Here is a 19,926-nt window from a genome sequence, read left to right as displayed (position 1 = left end):
TATATTTAGTACCAATCTTGAGGGGAAAAAATACACAAGGATGAATATGTATATTCAAATAAATCAATCACATAGTAACATCATGATAAACTTGGGAGTTTTTCTAGCTAGCATGTGGTGATAGTATTCAATGCCAAACAGGCAACTCAGCAAAAAGTACAATTCATTAGAGGCAGAACGTCCAGCATGTTGTACTTATCTACCTTGTGTTCTAATATCAGTTATCATTATTGTCTTTATTTTTTAATGGAATTGTTAATATAACTTCAACAGTTTGAGACACTATTGCTGCTGATAAAAAGCAAAAAATACCAAGAAGTTTTATTTTGTTTTTAGATTTTTTGCCCTCCTTCAAAAATGTAGAAATCTTTCAGATTTATGATTAAGGTTTTCATTCTCTCATTTTTATCTTTGCTAAACTGTCAACTTTAACAATTTAGACCAGATTGCCTTCCCTTATGCTAATAGCATATATAACATTAAACATATTCAGAATTCATAATACAAAAATCTACTGCTATAGAAACAAATATTATTCTAAAGTCAGGTCGAGTGAAAAAATGTACACTTTCATTATAATATTGATAAATAACCACTATATTATGAAATATAAGTATCTTTGAAAGCATCTATCACTTCAGTTGATTTGTAACTTCTCATCAGTGTTCTGAGTTGGCCCATTTTTTTTTTCAAATGAAAGATTTCCCTTGCCTTTGAGAAATACAGTTTTTAAAGATTCCATTTAGCATCCTTTATTGCATTCCTACATCATAAAGTTATGCTTTATAGCAGCATAAAAAAGCTGTAAAATTAGCATCCTTGTAAACAACCTTCCATGCTCACTGGTAAAGCAATCTATAATTTGTACTGATCTCTTAAATGTGACTTGAGATTACAGTAGCTAGGATTTCAATTTTTTTTTTAAAAAGCACTAAGAGAATATGATGAAATGTAAAAACAAGAAAACATATTTTTCATCTACAGACATTTCAGAAATGTGATTATGTCACTAAATTCTGGAATTCTAAAATACAGAAATGCTCCATTTTTATCTTAAATCCCAAATGAGCATGTTTTTTTTTTATCTTCTTTAATATTTTAACTTTATACTAAAAATAAGCTTTAGAAAAAGTAGAATTGAAATATTCGGTAAACCCTACCCACCAATTTTACCTCTAATGCCTAAGGCAACACGAAGATATAATTTTTCTGTATCATAGAAAATCATGGCTTTTTGTCTTGCCTTCGAGGAGATTTCCCTGCTCTTAGCTGAGTAACAATTAATAGTTCCTAGAATTCACATGTAGCCCAGCAGTTCAAAACTATATTCTAGGGCGAGGGTCTTTTTAGGATTTACTCAGTGGCAACCAAATGAGAAATCTTCCCATGGGAAAGGGTGCACTCTCAATGCCTATAATGACCCTTAAATTTTAAACTACAAGATCGATTTTGATTAGTCTTCCAAAGAATGCCGGTGATATTGATTTGCTTCCAAGTTTAAAACACACCCACAACCCTCCCTCCCAGACTACTAAAGAAACAGCAATTTTCGCTACTAGTTAGTGTGGGGCTGTCCCCCGAGCACGTGGGTATATTCGAATTTAACTTGCACCAAGTAAGGACCCCGAGAAAATGAGAGGGGCCAGATGAGGCAAAACCTGAGAGGCACAGCCCAAGGCACAGTCCTGAGGCACTTTTTCAGGTGTGCAGTTTCCCTCCGCTTGGGAGGTCCCAAGTCCCAGCACCGGAAGCCCAGCCTACATCCTGAGGACCCAAAGGGACCTGGTCGGTCGCCTCTCTCAGAAGGCCGGGAGGCCTAGGGCCTAGGAAAGGAAATCACGAGCCTCCCACACACTCTGGCGCACCCCACCTCCCTCCACCCCGGTCCTTTCACAGCCACTGTGTGCCTGGGGTCAGATGAGACTTGGGGTGACACCGGAAGGTTCCCAGGCTTCCTTCACTATGATCCTATCTCTCGCCTACAGCCTGCCCCTCACTCAGGCACGCAGCCGGACCACGCTCGCCCTCCATTTCTTTGCCCAAGGGAAACCGTCCACACGCAAGGCTTAGCAATTCCACGCCCTGCTTTTAGTGCCGGCAGCTGGGCCCTGAGGCCTATCTCAGGCTTCCTAGGCCCTGGGGCGGCTCAAAGCCTCGCGAGGCCTCGCGCTCACGGGAGGCCTCGCGAGGTCCGCGCCCGGCCTCCTAACTTCCGGCCTGCGATTTGAGGCGCGGCCTACTAGTCCAGAAGCTGCGTGGGACGGCGCTGCCTGGGCTGCGGTGCAACCCGGAAACCGTGGAGAGCTGGGGGTCCCCAACTCTGGGATCCCGCCCACCGGGTTGAGCGCAAATTGAGAGCCCACAGGACGAGCTTTCTCCCCCTCCCCCATGAGACCCTCTCCTGAAATTCAGCCACAACAAAACCCATCATTCTCCATATCACATACTGAAAATGATTTTATTTTAACCATTTACATTTAACTTGATATAAACTTGTCCGGAAAAGTCAAATAATATGCTTTATATTAGCTCAAACATTTATTAAGAAAACCAAATTCCATAAATAAGCACAGACAAGAAGTTAAAACATATCACAAATTGACCAGTATGTAACAAGAATGCTTTATCTACACAAAACATCCTATTTCACATGTTTGTTCATTCTTCGAAAGCGCTTCTGTTCTCTGGGTTTGGATTTGACCAGCACATGCAGAAAGAGCTGATTGTGTTTCTCTGTACAGTTGCAGGGTTGTAGATGTCCAAGTGCACCCATCGGCAGCCGGCAAGGGCCAGGGCGGTGGCCGAGGGGCACGAGGGACGACAGGACGACCACAAAACAACCTAGGGCACAGAGCAGCGAGGAGAGAGAAACGGAAAAGGAAGCAAACAAACCCCAGTCCTGAAGGATCCAGAAAAGAGATGTGGCTTTTACTTTTACAAAAGGAAAATTTTCTTACGTTTACTTTATTCTTCCTTATAAAGACTTATCAAAATGGGTAGGATCACCTCTTCTTCATCACATGACTGCTTTAGTCTACTCCAGCCACCCAATCCACTGGCATGTTCCTCCTGAGAAGCCTTCCCTTCAATAACCTCACACAGTTGTGCTTAAGAAAATAAAAGTAAGATAAAATAAAAGTGTTCTTTTGCAAGCCAATAGAGGGCTGCATGGATGTGACTGGGTGGATGGGGCAAGGGTCGGGTGGTGGGAGAGGAAAACAAAACAAAACAAAACAAAACAGGAGTTCGGAGAAAGAATACAGGGATAAATCAAATTATGTCCGTTGGGCCCTCAGATGAGGCGGTTGTAGCAGATGCTTGTCCTCCTTTAAGACGAAAATCCCTAACATTGTGCTGTCCCTTGAACACGTCCGTGTGTGACCTAGGTGCACTGTGTATGTGTATGTGTGTGTGTGCGCGAGTGTATGTAGTGTCTGAGAGTGAGCGAGAGTGCGAGTGTGTGTGTTTCTGCCCACAAACCAGTCCATTGGTGTCTGATTTCAGATCCTGAGTCGACTCCCTGGTAAGTAAAATGGCGGGAAGGATGCTTTTTGCAGGGCTCGGGAGGAGGGGTGTGAGGTGCGGGTTAAGAAGGGACCCGAGGGGAGGCGGCGGGCGAGGGGTCGTAGGCGTCGTGTTGAAGGTGTAGGTGAGAATGCCGCCAGTCGGAGGGCTGGGAGGAGGGCGCGAGCACGCTACGTGCGAGCCGGGTGGCCGGGGGTAGCTGCGAAGGGTAGGGTGAGGCGCGGGAGAAGGGGGCCAAGGAAGATTAAGCGAGACGGGAAGAGGAGCTGGGGGTGGGGAGGGGGAGAGGGGACCGGGGCGAGCGAAATCAGGCGGAGGGGAGGCCTCGCGGGCTGGGGCTTGGGGTGAGCCCGAGAGAGCGAACGAGAGAGGAGAGAACGAAACGAGAAGTGGCGGAGGCCAGGCGGGGATGGGGCAGGGCGCCGGGGCCGGGGCCCGGGCAGGGAGCTGGGGCCCGGGCGCGCGCCGAAGGACCTCGGGGCGGCCCTGGGGGCGGCGCCGGGGGCGGAGCAGGCTGGGCGCGGCTGCATTAAGTGAAGCTCATGGAGACTGTGTGCTCTAGCGCCTTGCGGCGGAGGGAGGCGATGCTCGTGCCCCGCCACACGTCGCTGCTGTCCGGGGAGCTGCAGAGCTGGGGCGAGCCGGAGACGTTGCTGGGGCCGGGGAGGGAGGCGGGCACCATGCCGGGGAAGGCGGGCTGGTAAAGATGCGACTGCAGCCCCGCGCCGTTGGAGCCCGCCAGGCTGTTGGATAGGCCCATGGAGTTGGGCGGCGGCCCGGCCGCCAGGCTGCACTGGGACAGCGACTGCGCCATGGCTTGCTGCCTGCCCAGCGCCGGCGGCAGCGGGAGCTGTGACACGCCCGGCATGGCGGCCGCCGCCCAGCGGGTGTCGTTGGCGTGGAAGGAGCACAGGCTGTCGCCCATGGCGGCGGCGGCCGCGGCGGCGGCTGACGGAAACTGAGGCAGGCCTGGCGTGGGCAGCAGCGTCCCCGGCGCGCGGAACACGTTGGTGGTCTTCTTGCGCTTCTTCCACTTAGCGCGCCGGTTCTGGAACCAGACCTGGAGCGGGCGGGGCGGGAGACAGACAGAGCGCTATCAGCAAGCCGACCGGCCCGGAGGGGCGGGGGCTTGAGCCTGAGAACCCTGCGTCAGACCCTGCCCCAGGTGGAACAAGCGCCTTCGACCCAACGCGCCCCCAAGGCCAGCCAGAGACCGCGGTTCTTGGTCTGCTGGAGAAAACCGGTGCCCGGGGCACTCAGCAAGCGCTCACTTCCGGGGTCCTGAGTAGTCGTGCCCCCCGCACTCCTACACTCGGTGCGAACACACCACCGCGCGCGGCGTTCAACACGCCCCAGCATGCTGGCACATTCTGTGCACTGCTTAGATGCACAAGTCTGCAGGCAGGCATGTGTCAAAATTGGACCCACAGGTGTACAAATGAAGATAAACATGTGTACCCATGTGGCTTAATAGCGTGCCTTATAACACTGATGGGGTATAGAATTTTCAGAAACGCTGGAAATTTGGAAATTGATGAAAGGCTGTGCATGACATAGCCGGTCTCAAAATCGAAAGACAAAGGAAAACCCCTAACGCCACGGATGACAGAGCGGAGAGGTTAATATAGTGATCCATGTGGGAAAGTGAGCGGCACTGAGCTGCGGTGTTGTTTGGGTCGCCACCGTGACTTGTGATTCCCAGCGACTGGTGCTTCTGCCACAAGTCTCCTTGCCTCATTCTCAAACCCCTCTAACGGCACCTTTTATCTGAGCTACGCAGATACACTGGAATCTGCTGCCAGAGCCCGGTGCTTGCCAGTCTATTTTAAGAAACTTACTGAGGACACGAGGCTATAGGGCCTGCAGTTCCACAAGTCCCCCCTCTGTGTTTCCTGTTTCATCTGTAACTGAAAGCAAATTTTCTGACTACAAATTAAAGGTCAGGTTTAAAGCTCACACTAGTAATGAATCAAATTTAATATTGCGTAGATCCAATAGCCACATATCTTTTTAAAGGAGATGTGTTTGATAAAATATACTCCAAATAAAAATAAACCTTCTTCTCATTCTTTATTCACAATAACCCTGAATTTCTGAACATACCAAACAAATTTGCCTATTAATGTCATATTCGCTACCACGGGAAGGAAAGTTTCTTCTTAAAGATGTCAGACCTGCCTGACCAAGGTAGCCCCCTGTCTCCTTATATTTGAATTTGATATTTATTTTTTTAATTCGATATTTTAAAAAATCATCATAATAATTCGCAGCATACCGACATGGCAGGCTGTCAGTTTAACATCTAGTTAGGTGGAGGTTTACTGTGCATAAATACAAATGATGTGAGACACAGCTCAGGTACTGATGAGTTTCCTCTTAGAATTTGGCAAACGCAATTTGACCATATTCGTGACCAAAAGGCCATTCATCTGTTAATCCAAGCTAATGTTCAGCGTTTATTCTGCAAGATAAAGGGTCATGAGTATGAACGTAACTGACCTGTTGTTAGCGAGCCAGCTATTCACAGAGATGTGTTACACCCATGCAAGTGGAAACACTGTACGCTTAACAGTGTGAACGGCTTTGCAATCTAGAATTATCTCCTATCTTTGGGTCGGGCCTGGCCCTGCCACAACACTCTCACCATTGCCCACCATATTATCTTTCTCTGATTTCTACCCCATTTGCCATGTTTCTGCCTACCCCAAGTTCCAGACTGTATAAAGATGCAGGGTCCCTGACTTGCTAAAGCCCTTTGAGTTGGTGGCACAACGGATTAATGAGCCTGCGGGGCCCTTGATAGTAACCGGGATCAATGCTGCCGGCAGCGAATTGAGCTGTTAGTGGCCTGGAGCGGAGAGTAACCCACAGAAGCCAAGGAAAACACGGCAAGGAGACCTGCGGCCGCAGGTCACTTTGCATTCCCCATCCACGGCTGGAATGGGGGGAGGTAAACTGGCTGAAGCCCTAGACAGGGATGGTGTCTATGTGAGAGTCCCATCTCACATTCCACACCCAGATATATTTTGAAAGGTATCTATAAAGGCTGGTTCCTAACATCCTACAAAGTGTCAATGAGTCCTGAGAATGTTTGAATGTTTGGAACGTGGAGGAGGAAGGTGGCGGACATCTGTGGGGGAGTGGGAAGAGAAGCAGCAGAAAGAAGGGGGCAGGTTTGCCCCATAGGATTTCAGTGTAAAACACACCCACTAGAAGGGTTTCTGAACCTCAGACACAGGTGGAAAAGAACAGCTGTTAAAGAACTAAATATTATAGGGATAATCGAAAAATCGTGCTCAATTATGTTTGAGGGTTAGTAGTCAAATGATGGCTACAAAATTTTTTATGTTTCATGGCTTACTGGGGTTGGGAAAAAAATCTGCATGGGGTCTGAGCACCTCCGTTCCAAGCTATGATGCATATGTTTTTTAAAATGTGAATGTTTCCACTTGAAAACTAGAGCATGACGGATTAAAATGCAGGCAAAACCTAAGGGAGATTTTGAGAATGCACAGATGACAACTGCAGAAAATATATTAACCGCAGCCACGGGCCAACTTTGTACTCAGTTTGAAATGCAGCTCTTCTCAGAAAATGCTTAATACAACAGTGAGAATCTAATGGAGGTTGGAATTTAAAAATCCACTTTCATGATATCTGCTGTTACAGTAATATAGACATACTGTAAATGTATTTTAAAATATATAGCCCGTTTAATTCCCCAACTATAAATGGCTCAGAAATAGAGAAAGAGAGGAAGAAAGAGAGAATATTACTTTTTTCCCCCTCGAAGCAAACGCTTTATGAAGATCTCATTGGAATCCAGCAAATGATTAATGTGAAGATTTGGGAGGAAATCTGGGGAGCTGTATTAAAGCCGAGATCTCAGGTTCATTTCGATCAGCCAGCCGTGAACTCTGGGCCGAATTCATTACACTTTAATAGTGCTGGGAGAGGAAGAAAATGCAATTTCTCATTCCATTAGAAAACTAGAAAATACTCTCAGCTTGTCCCCCTATTAAGATGTGGCAGGTGACAGGGCCATTCTGGGGGACACGGTCAATGGAATTACAGCACATTATTTTTGTTCGTATAAAATATTGAAAGGCAAGCCTGACTGTGCAGAAGTTATTTCACTGATTTGGTTTTTATGTAAATAAAATATTGAAAGTTAATTAATCCGTGCTAGAGACTAATGATTATGCTTATTATATTGCATTTGATCGCGTAATTTGCATGATTCTCGCATTGCTGCTTAATAAGCCATTCCAGGTTATAAATAATTCTGAAATTGGTTTCTAATAATGGCATGCTATAAAAGGAATGGTTTTATTACACTAGCCAGAAAAAGGGAGCGATATCAGACATGGAATTGGCCTCCATGTAAGTAGAGGTGCTTTTATAAATGCTTAAAAAGTATGATATATGCCAGATATAGATTAAAAATAAGTGTGTTGGACCAGTTAGTCTAGAATTAAAAAGTATCTTTAAAAACATACAATTGTAATAAATTAAATATTTAGATCATTTTTAATCAGTGCAGTGGCCCACATACTGAAAAGAATGTGTGGCAATCTGTTAACTATAAAGAAAACTATGAAGGACTCATCATATAAGAACATAAACCAATTACTATTTAATTTGAATTTGGTCAAGGAGCAATGGTACAGTGAATTGTGAAGTAAATACATTTTCCATAAATTATTTTTGCATTACATTACATAATGTTAATCATTCTGAAATGTTAATTAAGAAGGTTATGTTGATCTGATTACTTTTTAAACTATGAAACATTATTTTTAAAAATATTGAAATTGCCATTCTATTAAATTGTTCCTATCAGCAGCTTCAAGCTATTATCTTTTGTTGAACATTATGCTAGAACAATTAAAGTACTTTGTCTTTTTCTTCTTGATTATTCTTTTGTGTACTTTTTGAAAATAACTTTCTATAACATAGTTTGTATTTTATTTCATTTACAACTTTTTATATTAAAAGAATCACTGCCATTAACCTTTGGAAGACCTAATAAAGTTTAATAGACCTCATTTTCTTTTTTCATAAAGTCAGTTGTCCAATTATATTTTATTTGTGATTCTAAGTTCTATTTTAATTTAAACTAATTACCACTATGTCTAGGTTAAGCAACAGCATTTTACTCTTTAAAACAAAAATTATCAGGTAGTATTTCTCTTGAGGGACAAAAAGCAAATTTATGAATTTTGAACTTATGAGATTTTAACAAGCCAGTATTATCATTAGCCTTAGTGGAAGTATTGAAATTGTGTATCTCTGTTCAGGTTTGGACTCGACTTCAGATTTCAAAAGAAAAGGTAAGTAAAATTTTTAAAAAACAAATAGTATATATCTACACAATAGGATATATCTGCACAATGCAATTAATACTCTTTGGGTGTTTAATTTCAACGGCCCATGGTTCCGGGCTTCCAAAGTTCACTAATGAAACCATCCAGACTTATACTGAGTAAAAATGTTACTCTATATTATACCTTGATCATTTCTGTATTAATCTGACCACTTTAAGTCCCCACTGATAATATCCATTTGCTGACTATTTAGAACAAAGCATATGCTATTTTTCCAGGTTAGACTATCTTTAAAATGTCACACAAAGACAGAAATATTCAACCCTGTGATTATGGACAGCCTTGCCTCTTACTTCTTAGATCAAATATAAAGGAACTGATATCTTTAAACTTAATTTGTTAAAGCACCTACAGCTATAGTTGATACTCAACATGACAGAAATATCACATCAGAGGCGGGAAAGGAGGGTTTTCAGAACCCTGGATAGCTCAAGACCAACTTAGCGACTTGGAATTTCACCTCCACACTTGTCCATAAAATATCTGATATATTGTTTTCATTCTTCTAAGAAGCCAAAAAAAAAAAATCTGAGATTCACTGGGCTTATACTTTTTTCCCCTAATTTTCAGAAAAGTTATAGGTGTGATTTTATAAGTTATATATAATTTACAACTTGGAGGGTGGTTGGACGAGAACAAGGGATCAGTAATGATTTCATCTACTACCTGTCAATCTTTCCTGTCCTAAATGTCCTTTCTTCAGATCGGATATCTACAACAGAAAGCCTTCATCCCCCTCCTCCCAGTTTCCTTAGGGGAAACCCGGGCTCAGAGACTGTAGGGGATCTCCTCAGCCTCCCTCAGCGCACTGGTAGATCATCAAAGTTTAAAACCTTTGCAAACCTCAAAGCTCGGGGTATTTTGTCGTAGAGCGGCGGGAGGGAGATGTTCAGGAAAATAAAGCTACACGGTGAACCTCAGATGTGGTTTTTGTTTTCTGTTTTTGTTTTTTTGTGGTTTTTTGTTTGTTTGCTTTTTGTTTTGGGGGGGGGGGTTTGGTGCCATTATGTCTTATTTTCTCCCTTTTCAAGTTTTCTGGATAACTGTTGCATTCCCGCATTTATCTAGACGCCTTACACAGACTCATTAGGGGGTAATGAAATACTTGTCAATAACTCGAGCTGGAGTGGAGGTGCGCGCTCGGCTTAGCCGCCAGGGAGACGCAGAGGCTGGGAGGTGCGGAGGCTGGGAGATTCGGAGCTTCCCTTCTCAGTCAAGACGAATGAGACGACCTAACAGTCGAACAACGCCGGCTTCGCTTTTGAGGCATTTCTGTGGGAATGTGACTCTACTGGTGGGAGAAGGGGGCCCTGCTTGTCCACAGAACTCACAGGCAGCCGAAGCGCAAGCCCAGGACCCCGTCAAGGAAAAGACCCCACTTCTATTGCCCATATCCTCCCGCCCTTCCTTGTCTGCCACCCCCGCGCCCAAGCCCGGCGTACCTGCACTCGGGACTCGGTCAGCCCGATACGCAGCGCCAGTTCCTCGCGCATAAAGATGTCGGGGTAGTGAGTCTTCGCGAAGCTCCTCTCCAACTCGTTGAGCTGCGCGGGCGTGAAGCGCGTCCGGTGGCGCTTCTGCTTCTGTTGGCCCTGCTGCTGGCCGGCTTGGCTGGGGTTCGGGCCGCCTTGGGGCCCCGGCTGTTTGTCCGGGTCCTTTGCGCTCACCGCCAGCGAGGCCGGCGTAGAGCCCACTGTAGTGATGTCCTCCCCGGGCAGCAGAGTCGCTCCCTCGACTGGGTCGGAGTTGGGCGCTAGGTCCCCCGGATGGCCCCCAGGGTCGGAGCCCCCCACGCCCAGCCTACACTTCACCGCCTCCCGGTGGCCCAGAAGCTCAGCGGCATCTTTCATACCTGAGGAGGCAAGGGGATCGCGGTCACTACTTTCCTGGCGATGCCAAGAGAGACCGTCTTCACTTCGCGGTCCTCCTTCAGCCCCATCCTCGGCTCCCTACGCGCCCACGTTCGCCCTACAGAGGAAACTCCCGGGATGCTCAGCTAGGTCCCCCAGAATTTGGACAGCCAGGTTGGAATACCATCTCCCGACCCTTTCCCCTCTCCTGGCAGCCAGCTCCCCTAGTATACAGCACATGCTTTCGTATCTCCCGCAATGAAACACGCCCAGTCCCGGCAAAGAAACGTGCCTCCGAGTCCCTTTCATGAACAGTACTCCGGAAGCCCCTTGGACCTTGGACCAGGTTGGGGTAGGCGGGGTGGGGGTGAGGGGGGAGAAAAGAAAGAAAGAAAATTAAACGACTTCTTGGTTGCTGCCTCACCTGCGCTTAGGCAGCTTAGCGAACTCTACCGCCGGCCCTCCGCCGATTCCCTCTCACTTTTGGAAGATGAATAATTCTCCAAGCTTTCCACCCTCTGAAATCAACCCAAATCAGCTCCGCCTCTCCCTCAAATCAGAGAAAGTGTTTGGAAAATGGAGTCACATCCATCACCAAAGATTCCCAAACCGGAAACCCAGAGCTCAGCAACCCAGACCGCATTAAGGAAACTCAAGTAAACTCTATAGACAGAATAGTGAATCAAACTTCAGAGAATTCAACTTTTCTTTCCGGAGAAATAAAAGGCGCGTTCCCCTCAGACACTGTCAACGCCGAGTCCCTTGCAGGCGGGGATGCCTGTAGGGATGAATTTGGCTTTTCTCCTTTCTCAGTGAACACACATAGAAAATCCGCCTCGATTGCAGCGACTTCTCTTTTATGCCAGATTTTTACAAATTCAACCATACTTAGATGAGGGGTAGAGAAGGAGGTAGTGGAAGAGAGAAAAGAAAAAGGAGGAGAAAAAAAAAATCCCAAATCAAAGCAAACAGGCGGGGAAGAGAGAGAAAGAAAAACACCTCCGAACAAATTATCTCAGGGTAGATCGCCGTTCAAAAAAAAAATTTAATAATAATAAGGGAGAGGGAAGAAGGGGGGGAGGAAAAACAAAAAGTAACAACATTTCCCTAGTCCTTTTTGGATCTACATATTCCATAGATTTTTTTTTTAAAGACGATGTTAAATCAAATTAAACTTTAATGCAGCACAATTACTTTTAAAGAAATTAGTCCATTTAGGGCGCATTAAGGTAAAATAAGGAACAAATTGACAATTTCCTGCCCGGGCTTCTCCTGGCTGCCCGGGCGAGAGGCGCGCACTCACCTAGCCTGGCGTCCAGGAGGTCGGCGTGAGACAGCATCGCGCACCGCTCCAGGGCGAAAGCTGTTCCCCCCCAAATTTTAGCGGCTTTAAGTTATTTAAAATAGATATAAGCTATAAGCTATACGATATAGATATATATAGATCACCTAAATGAAAGAAAATTCGGTTTGTGGTTAAAAAGGGGGCTTCTTGCATTATAATGTCCTTTAGAGAGACGGGGAGGTGCTTAACAGTTGAATGAACCCGTGAGCAGCTCGGCGAGGGGACCAATCAGGAGGGCAGCCTGCAAATGTCAGCGCCGGGAGAGTCCCCCACTCCGCCCGCCCGCCCGCCCGCGCCCGCCCGGAGGAGGCGGTGGCGGCTGCCCTGGCAGCTCCAGCCGACAGCAGCAGTTAAAGCAGCGGTGGCCGCCTCGGCCTCGCCCGGGGCTCAGCGGCCCGGACTCCGCTGGTTGTTCTCGCGATTTTCTCCAGGCACACCTTTCCTTTTCCTTGTCCCTGTTCCCTCCAAGGTGCAGCTCTGTCTCTGACGACTAGGATCTTCCCGGGCCCAAGGGACAGAGCACGGCCTGACCCCCGCGTGACCCGAGAGTCACTCCCGCCCGCGCGCTGTGGGCCACCCTGGCCTGCTGCTGGCTCGGGCCTGCCAACACGCAGCACAACCCGCGCCCTGCGCGGCCTCTAGAACGCGCCTAGACTTCGCGGCCGCCTAGCAGGCCTGAGCCTAGGGTACAGATGCCCCTGGCTGGGACCCCGTCTCTAAAGAGTACCACCCCCTCAGCAGGCCTAGAGAGGAAAAAAGGAGTAGACTCCCCCCGCGGCGCTTCCTGGGCCCGCAGTCGGTTTCAGGGCCCCGAGCAGAGTGCCGATTCGTACACTCTGCACCCTTCCCGCTGGGAGCCCGCTCCTCTGCCCGGCCCACGCCTGCATCCTGGCCCCACATCCTGCTCTTTCCGTCAAAGTTTCTAAGTTCAGCTCGGTTCCCAATTCCACTTATGGCTGTAAATAAAGTTAAATGCTCTTTATTTTCTTCTTGAATATGTTAAACTACTTGAACAATTTAAAGTGCTTTGCACAAGTGAAGCGAACCATCTCTAATGTTCTGATTTTTCAGAGCCAGCCAACAACAAAGTTTAGATTAGTAATATATTTCTAACCAGAGTAATTTTCAAGATCATTAGGCATTTATGTAATTAGTGCCAAATCTATAAGCTTTTATTACGATTATTAGAGTAAAATCAGTATAAATTTGTACTAATTTACTACTGTTTAGACTTGGCTGTCAAGCCCAGAGGTTCTTATTGTAAATGATAACTGAGGAAATTAAGTGCAAAATTCTGTACCATTTCTGATCTGCTCCTAAACAATCCGTTTCAATTGTATTTGTAGCAGAACATAATGCCCTTTTAAAGTTATTTGACTTGTATTTTTATTTGCAACACAAGAAAAATGCCCTCTACCCAGGCACAATGAAAACTGATATTTACTACTCTCAACTTGATTAACATTGATTTTTAATTCGAGAGTGATGCAATTAAGATTATTCATTTAGTGCAAATAAAGCTTCCACAAAAGGGTGGTCCTATGAAGTCTGTTTTAAATAATACCGAGCAAATGGCTTTTTTTGTTCGCCGTCCAATTGACTTACACAAAACATTGGAAATGCTGCCTGAGAGCAGATGCGAGAGGAATGGGTGTGTGTGTGTGTGTGTGTGTGTGTCCTTAGCTGCCTGTGTGACAGGGACCGAGCAAGGAGACAAAGGAGGCTGCAAGGCGAACTCTGGGGCAGTTGTGCTTCCTCCTCCTTCTCTCCTGCAGCCTGCTCCCCTCCTCCCATGCACACACACGTGCGCGCGCGCACACATGCACACACGCGTGATTGCCGGGCATCAGCCACGGCGGTTCCTTCCAAGCTGCGGAGACGGCTTCCCCGGAAGCTCTGGGCCTGGCAGAGCTTCAGCGGCCGCCGCAACTGATGCCAACACGGCCTGTGTGGGGCCGGGGCGACGGGAACGAGGATAGCAGCCTGGCGGAGCCCGGGTGGCAGCGGCACGCTTGGAAACCCCCAGTGTGCTCCGCAAACACCTAGCGTCCTTTCGAGAAAGCCTTGACTGGAAGGAGAATGCCTAAACCTAAGGCAAATAAAGTCCCTCCAGTACAACCTTCCCCTTCCCCAAACAAAACCCCAAATCCAGAAGGGACGGCGCCAGGCGTTGGAGGCGAGAGGCCAGACGGCGGCCTGGGGCGGGGCGGCGTGCGTCCTGGACGCGGTTCCCAAGTGCGCACCTGGCGGCACGTTGCTGGGATTCGCAGGGGGTTGTGTCCACCTTGGAGGGACTTGCAGGGGCTCCAAGACCGGAGCGCTGGGGTAGAGGTGGGCAGAAGTGTCAGAGCAAGAGAGAGGGGTGCCTGGGAGCTGACCCTTGCTCCTCCAAACAGGCAAGTCCGTGGAGGCCCGTTTTGCCTTGGCGGTGCACCGTGTCAGGAGGGAGGGAGGAGAGGCCGCGACGTGGGGAGAGAAGAAGGGCGCGGGGCCCGGAGTCCGCTCTCAGGTGTACACAGACGCTCTTGTCCTCCTCCCACAGCCACTCCCAGAACAGCCGCGGGCCGTGCAGCGTCCTCCCACACGCACTCGCTCGTATATTCTGTTTTGTTGTATCTTTCAGGTCGATAAATAAATGTGTAATAGTTAATGTGAAGACACATCAGAGTAATAACAATGGGACGAAATCAAAGGATTATCCATCTCTGTTAGTAACCACTGAATAACAATGTTGCGGCGTGATTGATAGCCCGCTTCATTTTATGACTTTTCTATTGGTCTTGATTTTTATAGCAGTATAAACAAACTAAATCATTTCTTCCAAGACTTCAGAGCATAAGCATCTTGGGGGGGGGTAGGGATAAAGGAAAGGGGGAAAAAAAGAAAGGGAAATCTGAGAGTGGGAGGGGGGTGACAGGGGTGGTGTGGGGGCGTCGAGGTGGGGAGGGTGTAAGCTGGAGCCGGATGTCGGGAGCTGGTTGCCAGCAGGCGTGGCGAGGAAAACGACAATAGTCTGGATGTAAAATGCTCGTCCCCGCTCCCGGTTTCCTCTCAGCAGCTCCTTCTCGCCAAAGTCTGAATCCACCTGGGCAGCGCCTGAGATGTATTTACCAGAGTTTTATTCCCCGTCATCTTCCCACGTTCCTGGGGCAGCCGGGAAAGTGCCGGTCAGGCCCATTGCTATTGATAATTTAAGGCATTTCCCACATGATCATGGGAACTGAAGTCCCTAACAAGGCGAGGCTTTAGCGCAATGGCCCCCAAATCTTCGGAATGACAAGAATGTCTTCAGAAATCACTTCAAAGCAAAGTAAAAGGATTTTCTATGACGGATCCAGTGATTTTTCCTCAATAAATAGGTTTTAGATTGTTACACACACGTAGAAGTGGAACAAAGGGAACTACCAGAAAATATATTGGTTGCCCCTAATAAAATTTATTTAGACAGTTTACTTCTCATAAAAAATAGAGATTGAATTTTGTACAAGAGCCTGCCAAGGGGCGATGCACAGGGAAATCATTTTTTTTGCTTTCTCCTCTTTTCCGCTTCTCCTTTTTAACGAAGCACAAAGACCATTTAAAGGCCAGGGGAACCGCTCTGTCTCCCGACCGGCTGAGCGCCCAGACCCAGCCCGAGAACTTTGTAGTTTTGAGAGAATGGGCTTTCTGGAATATATATTAAATCAAAACCTTGATGGCTGATTATGTAAACTACAAGCACAGCGACTACCAAATGGGTGTCTCTTCTGCTTTGCCATCCTAGTCCAGAGAAAGATTTAGAAATACAGTATAGTTGGATGGGGAGGTGAATGGGGTGGGAAATCCTGGCAGCAAGTGCCCTAATGATGGATTTATGCTAATTAGGTTTGTAATTCTGATTTTATCTCTAATTGTATTTCTGTGCTCATTGTGAATCTTTTGTAGAGACAGAGACAGACAGAAAGAATAAAAATTTATACTAGGTGCTCCTGAAGAATTGGGTAGTGTGCCCAGCTCCCTGATTGTTTATTCCACTTACAGAAATCTCGGGTGTTTATTAAATGTAACTTTCGGCTGCTTGGGTTGTTTGTAAACTGCTCTCTTTTCTTTGCAGACAGTGGGCTGAAATATGGCGCGTTATTATTCACATTCCTGCTATTAAATGCTGAATTGTAACATTGTTCCCTTTAATGAGGAGCGCCTCCCTCAATAATTAACGATCTCACATTTTCCTATTTTCTTGCCTGATGAAAAGAATCAATTTTAATTCGTGGTAAATTACAGCCATGCTTTTGGGTATTATTTGCTTACAGAAAACAAATCAAGTGACTTGAACAATCCTGTTTACTTTTCCAGATATGCAATAACCCAAACGCAATGGCAAATCAGATCCCGTTCCTCAGGCCTATCTTAGAACCTCAAAAAGAATAAAGGGTGGGGGGCAAATATTTGAGAAAAAAAAGAAAGAAACAAGAAGCTCTCAAGGCCACCGTGTCTGAAACAATGGTGACCATTTCCTCCTATATCTTACCCCAGTTGCCAGAATGGAAGCTCCCCCAGCCCCAAACCTCATTGCGGGGGACAGGGGTCAGTGGTCCACATCTCGCCAGGCTAGAGTTTGGGACTGCTTGATGTATGGCTCATTTGAAGGGACTCATTTTGAGGATGGGGTGCGTGGAAGGAAGGAGATCTGGGAGGGCAGCCAAGTCTCTGGGAAAGGGTGATAGGCACTTCCACACTTCTGTGCATTAAAGAACTCTCTTGGGGTTCCCCGCAAAAGAGACCACAGCCAAAGAAGCTTTGGCTGAATACTCCTGCCTGGCCACTGAGAAAGCTTCCAGGGCTCTCCAATGGGCAGCGACTCACCAGGGCAAACTGAGGGCCTCTACCCCCTAGCCCACCTGGCTTGGGGCAAGCCCAAACTTGCATGCTCCCGAGCTCAGAGACTCTGGGCAGCAATCAGCCAGGGTTGTCCCTTTAATGTCGCTGCGGGAGCCCAGGGCCGCAAAAACTCTTTACATGACCCGGGCTCCCCAGCCTATGAACTAAAAGCCAAGGACCCATACTCCAGGCTGTTTCTTTTTAAGCGCTGGGAGCAGGGGCTGCGTGTTCGTGACGCGTGTACTTCTGTGAGCGCTTGTGTGAGCAGTGTGTATCCACTGCCTGCTCACCCGAATCGCGGGGTTGTGCCGGGAGCGACAGAGCAGCGGAAAACTCGCCCGGAAAGAAGCTGTCTGATTTCCTACCCTTCCTGAAGCCTGTGGCGATACAGGAGCTCCACGTAATTTCCTCCCCCTGCAATAAACAGTTTCCCATACATTCGAATTTGCAAACTATAACCATGCAGTCCACCTGTGTGACTCTTCTGGGCGCTGGGGCTTGTCCCTCGCTTTTTTTTTTTTTTTCTTTCTATCATTACCTTCTAACAATTCGCATCGGCGGCCTTTAACGCGGAAAGCTCTACACAAAACAATGACAGATCAGAACACGCCCCCTGATTCCGTATCTCCTCTTTTTTTTTTTTTTTTTTTGCCTTTAGCCCTGTAATTTTAATGGCCCCAATTAGCCACACGAAATATAATAAGCCACACAGAGATTTTATTTATATGTGTTAAGTTCGCTGCTTTTCTGATTTCTATTTACTCAGGATAAATAATCATATATCAGTTATTCAGTTAGGTGACAAGGCTAGTAATTGGAATAAAAAGAAAAACATCTCATCCTTATCTCTTTCTATAACTAGATATAGCGCTAATAAGACTGCATCAATCTTAGCTAGCAAATAAATAAAATAGACAAACAAACAAATTCCCCTCCAACAAGTTAATGCGGTGTATCTGAGTGGAAAGTAGATATTTTCACGCATTCTGGAGATGAGGAGTGACTTTTAATAAAATCACAAGAAAAACAAATGTAATTCTGTAAGCCATTTCTTGGAGCCGCCGGCGCCCGCCCCTCCCCCCACCCCTCGCTCCCAGCCGGGCTCCCCCGTCCCAACCTTTTCCTTTTCCTAAGCAGTTAGTCCCAGCTTACGACTGACACTGGGGCTAGGTTTCTCTGGCTATTTTAGACTTTGGGGGGTAGGATAGGGGAGGGGGATATAATTCTACAGGTAATGAGCCTTCCTCAAATAGAATTTCCTCTTTCCCTGTCTTTTCCGTCTTTCGTTACCCATCTGCCTTTGCTTTTCCTTTTTCCTCTTTCCTCACTCCCTTTTTCCTCTTCCCTGTATTCTCTCTTCCTCCTTTCTTCTTTCTCTTTTCTACTTTTTCATCTTCCCACTCTTTCATTCTCTTTCCGCTCTCCCTCTTCTCCGTTCTTTGCGTCTGCTTTATTTCTTTTTTCTCCTCATTTCTCTTTCTTTCTCCCCTTCTCTCTATTCCCCTTCCTCTCGGCTTTCTTCTCCCTCCCTCCCTCCCCCCCTTCTTTTCTCTCTACACCCCTTCCCTTGCCCCCTCCCCGCAGCCCGAGTGCGGCTAATTCCGGGCGTCTATATTCACTCAATTAGAGAAATCTACAGAGAAGATCGATCTTCCATCTGCAGACATGCCAGCTTAACAAATTAGATTCTTGTTTCGTGCAGGTGATTTGGTGACAGTTGGGGAATTAGAAGTAATAAGTTGTTGTGTTTGAGCCCAGGCCCCCGCCCCCCGCCCGCGCCCCTCCCCGCCCGCAGGCCCCCCGGCCGCGCCCGCCGCCCGGGCACCCCCTACCGCCCCCACCCCCAGCCGGCCCGCGCCCGCCGCCGCCGCCGCCGCATCCCCCGCCGTAATTAGTGCTGCTGCCCTCCATGTGGGCTCGATTAAACCGTGATTTAGCCGAAAGAAATATAATTATGGCTGCAAATAAAATAATCAGCATTGAAGAGCGATTTCCTTAATGAGATGGAGCGGTTGCACGTCACGGAGTAAAGGGGTCTCATTAAGAGGTGGTAATGAGGCTTGGGTGGATGGTGCAGTTACAAAATAGCCCAACTCCTCTGCAAGCCCGGCCCGCCCGCCCGAAGTGGCCGCCGCCGAGCCTTCACGCCGTCGCGCGGTCCCGCCGGTCCCCGAGGGGCACCCAGGCCTGTCCCGCCCGGCCCCCAGGGGGCGCAGCGCCTGCCGCGCGGCCTCCTCCCTCCGGCGGGTGGCGCGGGCGGAACCCGGCGCGCGGGGGAGGGCGGAGCGGGGCGGCCGCGCCGGGTGCGGGGGCTACCGGCTGCTCCCGGGTCGCGCCCGTCCGCTCCGCGTCCGGAGCCGGGTTTGCACAAACAACTTCGAGAACACCGGCCGACGGAGGAGCAGGTCGGGACGCGGAGACCCTGACCCGGGCGGGTGCTGAGGGGGCAGGCCAGGGAAGCTCTGGGCGCAGGTGGAAGCCCTCGGCAGGGGTGGGGGGATGTCCGTTCGACCGGGAAAGAGCGAGTCACAACAAACCGGTGCTCAGACGCAGGAGTACAGCGCGGCGGGAGGCATCAGCGGGCGGCAAACGCCACGGCTTCAACCGGCTTAGACACCTGGCACGGAAGGGCCTTGGACGTTCGCATTCTCTCCACGTCGTTTCCCAAACTTTATTAAAGTTCTGACAAGGCAACAACTCTGTTTTAACCACCTCAGAGGGAAAAAGTCTTAAATAAATTATTCCAAAGATTTCCTAAATGGATAGCTCTGATCTTTCAGGTTTTATCAGGTTGTGGACAGCCCATGAATGAATTCCTTCTTTACCTCGAGGTGTGTACACATGCACGTTCCCGACATCCACTTGCGGTGGTAGCTCAGTCTTTATTTCTAATCAGATTGTTAACCCTCTCCTTGATTCAGTTTTATCATCTGGAACCATTCTGAATTAGACAAGGAAA

At 47.8% G+C, this 19,926-nt stretch overlaps 1 protein-coding gene and 1 long non-coding RNA gene across 2 annotated transcripts; one reads left to right on the top strand and one right to left on the bottom strand.

Annotated features, from left to right (window-relative positions):
* Nucleotides 1-4,007: 4,007 nt before the first annotated feature.
* On the bottom strand, nucleotides 4,008-12,334 carry LOC101687190 (orthopedia homeobox). The gene is made up of 3 exons (XM_004766833.2): nucleotides 12,066-12,334; nucleotides 10,355-10,764; nucleotides 4,008-4,585 (listed from the first exon to the last, which is right to left on the bottom strand). Exons 1-3 carry the CDS (start codon nucleotides 12,100-12,102, stop codon nucleotides 4,055-4,057), a joined length of 978 nt encoding a protein of 325 aa, XP_004766890.1. The 5' UTR covers nucleotides 12,103-12,334; the 3' UTR covers nucleotides 4,008-4,054.
* A 6,910-nt stretch (nucleotides 12,335-19,244) lies between these two features.
* LOC123390404 lies at nucleotides 19,245-19,726 on the top strand. Its single transcript, XR_006604980.1, has 2 exons — nucleotides 19,245-19,372; nucleotides 19,515-19,726. It is a non-coding gene; the product is annotated as an uncharacterized LOC123390404 (long non-coding RNA).
* The last annotated feature ends 200 nt before the right edge of the window (nucleotides 19,727-19,926 follow it).

Source organism: Mustela putorius, unplaced genomic scaffold, assembly GCF_011764305.1.
Source record: "Mustela putorius furo isolate JIRA1106 unplaced genomic scaffold, ASM1176430v1.1 tig00537350_pilon_pilon_pilon, whole genome shotgun sequence".
Taxonomy (NCBI): Eukaryota; Metazoa; Chordata; class Mammalia; order Carnivora; family Mustelidae; genus Mustela; species Mustela putorius.
Note: the sequence above shows the minus strand (reverse complement) of the source record. Positions and strands in the feature narration are given on the sequence as shown.